This window comes from Cyclopterus lumpus, chromosome 24, assembly GCF_009769545.1.
Source record: "Cyclopterus lumpus isolate fCycLum1 chromosome 24, fCycLum1.pri, whole genome shotgun sequence".
NCBI lineage: Eukaryota > Metazoa > Chordata > Actinopteri > Perciformes > Cyclopteridae > Cyclopterus > Cyclopterus lumpus.
The window spans coordinates 861,075-869,995 of record NC_046989.1 but is presented as its reverse complement, the minus strand read 5'-3'; the positions used below and the strand labels follow the sequence as shown (position 1 = coordinate 869,995).

Sequence of the window (8,921 nt, the reverse complement as noted above, 5' to 3'; positions counted from 1 at the left end):
AAATGACTCCGCCCCGTCAGACGTGACGTCACAGGACGGTGAAAGTGAAAGTAGTGTCATCTGTTACTTCAGTGTGTGCTGAGGTCTAAACGGCTCCATTGGTCTCTGGACTCACAGTCAACTACAGGTTTGAGTTCCTCTTTCAATCTCTTAAATGTTTACATGTTTCAATCTCTTAAATGTTTACATGTTTACATGTTTCATTCTCTTAAATGTTTACATGTTTACGTGTTTCAATCTCTTAACAGTTTCAATGTAACAACAGTTACATTGAAACTTGTAAACATGTAAACACATGTTTACAAGTTTCAATGTAACTTTTGTCACCTGACAACAATTTAGTTGAGTTGAGTTTCTCTCAGTTTGACTTTTCAGTCCATAAACCGTATGAATGATATGATTGACAGTGAATTAAGATTGAAATACTTTTTGATTAAAAGCTTTAATTAAATGTGTAATGTTTTACAGTTTGGGTTATTTAAAATATGCTCCGTACAATCAACGTTAACACATTTAAGTTTGTAAAAAAAAAAAAGTAAAGAAATCAAAGATGGTGCTCTGCCGTAAACCGGCGGATTGCTCCCTCCAGGTGGGGGCAAACTGCCTCCCCCAAGAGAAGGAGTTCAAGTATCTCGGGGTCTTGTTCACGAGTGAGGGTAAGGTGGAGCGGGAGGTCGATAGGCGGATCGGTGCGGCTGCAGCAGTAAAACAGGCGCTGTACCGGTCCGTCTTAGTGAAGAGGAGCTGAGCCGGAAGGCAAAGCTCTCCATTTACTGGTCGGTCTACGTTCCAACCCTCACCTATGGTCACGAACTCTGGGTCGTGACCGAAAGAACGAGATCTCGGATACAAGCGGCCGAAATGAGCTTCCTCCGTAGGGTGGCCGGGCTCAGCCTTAGAGATAGGGTAAGGAGCTCGGACATCAGGGGGGAGCTTGGAGTCGAGTCGCTGCTCCTTCGTGTCCAAAGGAGTCAGCTGAGGTGGTTCATCTAGTCAGGATGCCTCCTGGACGCCTCCCATTAGAGGTTTTCCGGGCACGTCCAACTGGTAGGAGGCCCCGGGGAAGACCGAGGACACGCTGGAGGGATTATATCTCCCGGCTGGCCTTGGAACGCCTCGGGATCCCCCAGAATGAGCTGGAAAGTGCTGCGGGTGAGAGGGAAGCCTGGGTCGGCCTGCTGAACCTGCTGCCACCGCGACCCGACCCCGGATAAGAGCTGATAATGGATGGATGGATGGATGGATGGATGGATGGATGGATGGATGGATGGATGGATGGATGGATGGATGGATGGATGGATGGATGGATGGATGGATGGATGGATGGATGGATGGATGGATGGATGGATGGATGGATGGATGGATGGATGGATGGATGGATGGAGAAATCAAAGACACTGTGATGGAATATAACATTGAAATATTCACAATAAATGAATGTTACTTTTACTATAGATATGGCTCAATGGATCAGATCTTTCTTCTTTTCTCCTCCTGCTCCAAGTAAGTTTTTTCTGATAATCATTCATAAAAAGTTACTCAAATGTTGTAGGATTTTAGTTTCTAATGAACGTGTTTCGTTGTTGTCAGTTTTCAGTGAACCCTGGAGGAGAATCGAGTGGGGGTGAGAGTCTGCTTTATGAACTTTATGAACTTCTCTAATCACTTCACACAACACTCTCAACAAGTTATGCTTGTCGTGCAACTACTTATTTGAGCTCTTTCATAACTTGATTTCCTTGTCGTGGGCAGTAACACCCTCATAAACCGTCTCGTTTTACAACTCATAAGAAACACCGTGTCACGGAAGTTCATGACAGCGTCAACGCAATCTATTGATGTACAGAGATGTCCCTCGAGAAGTTATGTTTATCTTTCATAACGTTACAAAGACAAAGAAAGCGTTTTACGAATAGATATGATTGTTAACAACAACAGTTAGGTTTAGGCCACACAAACAACAACAGTTAGGTTTAGGCCACACAAACAACAACAGTTAGGTTTAGGCCACACAAACAACAACAGTTAGGTTTAGGCCACACAAACAACAACAGTTAGGTTTAGGCCACACAAACAACAACAGTTAGGTTTAGGTCACACAAACAACAACAGTTAGGTTTAGGCCACACAAACAACAACAACAACAACAGTTAGGTTTAGGCCACACAAACAACAACAGTTAGGTTTAGGCCACACAAACAACAACAGTTAGGTTTAGGCCACACAAACAACAACAACAACAACAGTTAGGTTTAGGCCACACAAACAACAACAGTTGGGTTAAGACATCTGGGCCCTATTTCTCGTACGTGGCTAACGTGTTTAGCGGGATAATTTCGCGTCAGGCTAAATCACCATAGCAACACACCAACAATGTGAACCTGCTCCAGGCTCATTCAGTCCAGCTGGATAATCTGGCCACGCCCCCTGAAGAAAATGGCCGCTCCCTTCCTCATTGATGAAGGAGTGATATTAGTTATATTAATGTTTCATAGGGAGAGAGTTCTGATGACGTGATGACGACTTCCTGTACGAGCGCCTTCCATTCTGCCCTCAAGGAATCAATTATTACAGACCTTCTGGAGCCTACATTGAACACCACATTGACTGTATGCAGAGCCTTGTGGTACAGTGTGGTACATTGTTGTACATTGTGGTACATTGTTCTACAGTGTTGTACATTGTTGTACATTGTGGTACATTGTTCTACAGTGTTGTACATTGTTGTACATTGTGGTACATTGTGGTACATTGTGGTACATTGTGGTACATTGTTGTACATTGTGGTACATTGTTCTACAGTGTTGTACATTGTTGTACATTGTGGTACATTGTGGTACATTGTGGTACAGTGGTGTACATTGTGGTACAATGTGGTACATTGTTGTACATTGTGGTACATTGTTCTACAATGTGGTACATTGTTGTACATTGTGGTACATTGTTCTACAGTGTTGTACATTGTGGTACAGTGTAGTACATTGTGGTACATTGTGGTACAGTGGTGTATATTGTGGTACAGTGTGGTACATTGTGGTACAGTGTTGTACATTGTGGTACAGTGTTGTACATTGTGGTACAGTATGGTACATTGTGGTACAGTGTGGTACATTGTTCTACATTGTTGTACAGTGTGGTACAGTGTTGTACATTGTTGTACATTGTGGTACATTGTTCTACAATGTGGTACATTGTGGTACAGTGTAGTACAGTGTTGTACATTGTGGTACAGTGTGGTACAGTGTTGTACATTGTGGTACATTGTTGTACAGTGTGGTACAGTGTAGTACATTGTGGTACATTGTTGTACAGTGTGGTACAGTGTAGTACAGTGTGGTACATTGTTCTACAGTGTTGTACATTGTGGTACAGTGTAGTACAGTGTTGTACATTGTTGTACATTGTGGTACATTGTTCTACAGTGTTGTACATTGTGGTACAGTGTAGTACAGTGTTGTACATTGTTGTACATTGTGGTACATTGTTCTACAGTGTTGTACATTGTGGTACAGTGTGGTACATTGTTGTACAGTGTTGTACAGTGTAGTACAGTGTGGTACATTGTTCTACAGTGTAGTACATTGTGGTACAGTGTGGTACAGTGTTGTACATTGTGGTACATTGTTGTACAGTGTAGTACAGTGTGGTACATTGTTCTACAGTGTTGTACATTGTGGTACAGTGTGGTACAGTGTTGTACATTGTGGTACATTGTTGTACAGTGTTGTACATTGTGGTACAGTGTGGTACAGTGTTGTACATTGTGGTACATTGTTGTACAGTGTGGTACAATGTTGTACATTGTGGTACATTGTTGTACAGTGTGGTACAGTGTAGTACAGTGTTGTACATTGTTCGACATTGTGGTACATTGTGGTACATTGTGGTACATTGTTCTACAATGTGGTACATTGTGGTACATTGTTGTACATTGTTCTACAATGTGGTACATTGTGGTACATTGTTGTACATTGTTCTACAGTGTTGTACATTGTGGTACATTGTGGTACATTGTTCTACAGTGTGGTACAGTGTGGTACAGTGTGGTACAGTGTTGTACATTGTTGTACATTGTGGTACATTGTTCTACAGTGTTGTACATTGTTGTACATTGTGGTACATTGTTCTACAGTGTTGTACAGTGTGGTACAGTGTGGTACAGTGTTGTACATTGTTGTACATTGTTGTACAGTGTTGTACAGTGTTGTACATTGTGGTACATTGTTGTACAGTGTGGTACAGTGTTGTACATTGTTGTACAGTGTTGTACATTGTTGTACATTGTGGTACATTGTGGTACAGTGTTGTACATTGTTGTACAGTGTTGTACATTGTTGTACAGTGTTGTACAGTGTAGTACAGTGTGGTACAGTGTAGTACATTGTGGTACATTGTTGTACAGTGTTGTACAGTGTTGTACATTGTGGTACATTGTTGTACAGTGTGGTACAGTGTTGTACATTGTTGTACAGTGTTGTACATTGTGGTACATTGTGGTACAGTGTGGTACAGTGTTGTACATTGTGGTACAGTGTTGTACATTGTTGTACATTGTGGTACATTGTTCTACAGTGTTGTACATTGTGGTACAGTGTGGTACAGTGTGGTACAGTGTTGTACATTGTTGTACAGTGTGGTACATTGTGGTACATTGTTCTACAGTGTCGGCGATGCAGAACATTGTGGTTTTGGTGGAACTCATTGATGTGTTCATTACGTTCTCTGGTCATGTCCGAGTAAATGCAATAGAAGTTCTATATGTTCATCTCCACATACAGGAATATGCACTTATATTATCTATTGTTCTGAAAGAGTTGAGATAGTTATGTTAGATCTCATTGGATGATGCATGTCGTTACACCGACTGCCAGCAGGAACATTTAAAGAATGAGGCTCTTCAAATGAGCCGATACATTTTCCCAACACTGATGCTGAGAGCAGATTCATGAAAGTCAATGTACAGACGAATGGATGTGAATAAAGAGGATGTTCATCCACCTATCTAGACGTAGTCGATGAAAGTCACCGAGCTGCGTGAACCTACGGGTGATATGTATAAATATATATATATATATATATATATATATATGATATTAATGTTATGAACCCAACACGAGGGCATTAGATGTTCTGACGTTTGTGGGATTTCCACAACAAGTATAAAGCAGAAATAGTGGTTATTTGTTCCATGGTGAATGGTGGAAGTTATAAATGTTTCCATGGAGATAAGCCACGCCCCCTCTCAAGCACGAGTGAAGTGAATGAATTGATTACAAGTCTGGTTCGACTATCCTGATTACTGAAGTCTGGTTCAACTATCCTGATTACTGAAGTCTGGTTCAACTATCCTGATTACTGACGTCTGGTTCAACTATCCTGATTACTGAAGTCTGGTTCAACTATCCTGATTACTGACGTCTGGTTCAACTATCCTGATTACTGAAGTCTGGTTCAACTATCCTGATTACTGAAGTCTGGTTCAACTATCCTGATTACTGAAGTCTGGTTCAACTATCCTGAATACTGAAGTCTGGTTCAACTATCCTGATTACTGAAGTCTGGTTCAATTATCCTGATTACTGAAGTCTGGTTCAACTATCCTGATTACTGACGTCTGGTTCAACTATCCTGATTACTGAAGTCTGGTTCAACTATCCTGATTACTGAAGTCTGGTTCAACTATCCTGATTACTGAAGTCTGGTTCAACTATCCTGATTACTGAAGTCTGGTTCAACTATCCTGATTACTGAAGTCTGGTTCAACTATCCTGATTACTGACGTCTGGTTCAACTATCCTGATTACTGAAGTCTGGTTCAACTATCCTGATTACTGAAGTCTGGTTCAACTATCCTGATTACTGAAGTCTGGTTCAACTATCCTGAATACTGAAGTCTGGTTCAACTATCCTGATTACTGAAGTCTGGTTCAATTATCCTGATTACTGAAGTCTGGTTCAACTATCCTGATTACTGACGTCTGGTTCAACTATCCTGATTACTGAAGTCTGGTTCAACTATCCTGATTACTGAAGTCTGGTTCAACTATCCTGAGTACTGAAGTCTGGTTCAACTATCCTGAGTACTGAAGTCTGGTTCAACTATCCTGATTACTGAAGTCTGGTTCAATTATCCTGATTACTGAAGTCTGGTTCAACTATCCTGATTACTGAAGTCTGGTTCAACTATCCTGATTACTGAAGTCTGGTTCAACTATCCTGATTACTGAAGTCTGGTTCAACTATCCTGATTACTGAAGTCTGGTTCAACTATCCTGATTACTGAAGTCTGGTTCAACTATCCTGAGTACTGAAGTCTGGTTCAACTAACCTGAGTACTGAAGTCTGGTTCAACTATCCTGATTACTGAAGTCTGGTTCAACTATCCTTTGAACTGACGTCTGGCTCAAATTAGCGAGATGGTTAGCGAGATGGTTTGAGCCCGGATCAGCCTTTGAGAAACCGGGATAGCCTGAAGTCAATCATCAGGCCACACAAACAACAACAACAACAACAACAACAACAACAGTTAGGTTTAGGCCACAATGACAATAACAACTGTGGGACTAAAGATCTTATCGAATCTATAAAAGCACAGCGTGGTGTAGAACACGGGTCTTCTGGTTAAATCCTGTTTGTTGCCCATCAAATCGTCTTTTTGGAGAATAGAAAGTTTGGCTGTTGCTTCGTCACGTGGATGCATTTTATTTTGTGTGTTTCACCACAAATAAAGATCCTAATTGACTTGCCATGTACATTAACATCATCCTGAGCGACACGTAAAACAATTCTTGTACACCAAGAGGCCAATTGAGTCAAAAGTAAAGAAATCATTTGAGATTATTTATTTGCGTCTCCTGGGCTCCTCAATAAGGCACATGTTTCCTCCCTGAGCAGAGACAAACAGAGCGCTCTGCAGTATGTGAAGGACTACAATCCTCCCACTGAAGGCCAGCAGATCAGGATTCTTCTTCATGGACCAGTTGGAGCTGGAAAGTCCAGTTTCATCAACTCCGTCCAAAGTGTCCTGCAGGGCAGAATGTGCATCAAGACTCTGGTGTCCACCTCGCAGTCCTGTTTCACCAAGAGGGTACAGAGAGCCTACACTTTACATTTTAAAGCAGCCGTAGACACGCTTGTTTTTTCTTTAAGTTATTATGAAGTAAATGTGGATTGCACAATGTAACATCTTTGGAATAATGAAAATTGTTCCCCGCTAGCTATCAGTGGTGTAGCTCGCATTGTTAACCGCAGCGTAGTACAGCTCCTTCGTTCTTACCTTTCACAATAAAAGCCTGGACATAAGCATCACTGTCCACCAGAGAGCTTCTGGAAGCGACTCAACCAAATAGCTTACAGGTGCTATCCTCAGGACATGTGGGCTCTGACAGTTGGAAAGCTATTGGGGGAACTTGAAGTGTTAAGATAACCCGTTGTTAGTCGTTAATGTGTCTCTGTTCTATACACCATGAGTCACATTCTCCCTTTGTGGTTCACAGTACATGACCTACGAGTTTGAAAAAAAAAGCCTGGACAGCTTTTACCCTTTTGTCATCAATGACATGATGGGCCTGAAAGACGGCAGCTTCAGGAACCAAAGAGTTCACGTAAAAGATATCAAGCGGGCGCTGAAGGGACACATACTGGACGGTTACAGGGTGAGTCACTGTGCTGCTTATAACTGACGTGTTTCCATTGTCGGCGTCTCAGACATCTTCTAACTCCATTGGACTTTGATTTTCAGTTCAACCCTGAATCTAAGCTGTCGAAAGAGGATCCGTACTACAACCCTTCCCCAGGGGTCAACGACAAAGTGCACGTCCTGGTTTCGGTCATCGATGCCAACACCGTGTCTCAGCTGGAAGATAAAGTCGTGAAGGCAATATGGGCAATCAGAGAGGAGGCCAGTGAACTGGGTGAGAAGTCACATTTATTCTTTTCCACTTTAAGTCGACTCATTACACGAGGACCTCTCGTAGCTCGCTGGTGGTCCTGATCCCGGTAATTTGTCAAGTAAAAACACTATTGTGCATCAGTCCCTTTAGGGTCGAATTTAAACTTTTATTTCTTTCATTCAATTTGTGACACTTGTCGTCTGGCAGGGATTCCACAAGTGGCTATTTTCACCAAAATTGATGAGTTATGTCCTGAAATCCAAAAAGATGTCAGGAATGTCTACAAGAGCAAGATACTGAAGAAAGCGGTATTATTATTATTAATATTATGAGTTTGTTGATTAGATTTCCAGTATTTATTTACAAAGCTCTTACCTGTAATCTGTGAACTGAGATGATCTTTAAACACAGATGCAGAGGTTCAGTGAAGAAGTGGGTATTCCCATGAACTGTATCTTCGCCGTGTGGAACTACCATGAAGACATCAGCTTGAGCAACGACAACGACGCTCTGATCCTGAGCGCGCTGACGAGCATCATGAACGCTGGAGGCGACTTCCTCAACACCGTCAGAGAGTAACGTTCATTAATGCTAAACAAGCACACTAAGCTAATGGTTGCATTGTGGACGTATTACATCACATTACATTACTTTACATTACATTACTTTACATTACATTACTTTACATTACTTTACATTACTTTACATTACATTACTTTACATTACTTTACATTACATTACATTACATTACATTACTTTACATTACTTTACATTACTTTACATTACATTACTTTACATTACATTACTTTACATTACTTTACATTACTTTACATTACATTACATCACATCACATCACATTACATTACATTACATTACATTACTTTACATTACATTACATTACTTTACATTACATTACATTACATTACTTTACATTACTTTACATTACATAACATTACTTTACATTACATCACATTACTTTACATTACATTACATTACATTACATTACTTTACTTTACATAACATTACTTT

General features: G+C 40.9%; 1 protein-coding gene across 2 annotated transcripts; it reads left to right on the top strand.

The window, feature by feature from the left end:
* The first annotated feature begins 39 nt into the window (after positions 1-39).
* On the top strand, positions 40-8,621 carry LOC117727145 (interferon-induced protein 44-like). 2 transcript variants are annotated; one of them, XM_034527245.1, is made up of 8 exons: positions 40-127; positions 1,456-1,503; positions 1,591-1,624; positions 6,895-7,087; positions 7,497-7,655; positions 7,742-7,913; positions 8,100-8,200; positions 8,304-8,621. In XM_034527245.1, the coding sequence occupies exons 2-8, from the start codon at positions 1,458-1,460 to the stop codon at positions 8,469-8,471; spliced, it is 873 nt and encodes a 290-aa protein (XP_034383136.1). In that variant the 5' UTR covers positions 40-127; positions 1,456-1,457; the 3' UTR covers positions 8,472-8,621. The 2 variants fall into 2 exon arrangements, with proteins under 2 accessions (XP_034383136.1, XP_034383135.1); XM_034527244.1 differs by lacking the exon at positions 40-127 and having other exon boundaries at positions 1,336-1,503.
* Positions 8,622-8,921: the final 300 nt, after the last annotated feature.

Bases quoted from the DNA above. Each gene is read 5' to 3' on its own strand.
- LOC117727145 (XM_034527244.1), top strand. From the start codon at position 1,434: ATGAATGTTACTTTTACTATAGATATGGCTCAATGGATCAGATCTTTC. The intron at 1,504-1,590 runs GTAAGTTTTTTC...CGTTGTTGTCAG, and splicing joins CTTTTCTCCTCCTGCTCCAA to TTTTCAGTGAACCCTGGAGG. The intron at 7,656-7,741 runs GTGAGTCACTGT...TTTGATTTTCAG, and splicing joins ACATACTGGACGGTTACAGG to TTCAACCCTGAATCTAAGCT.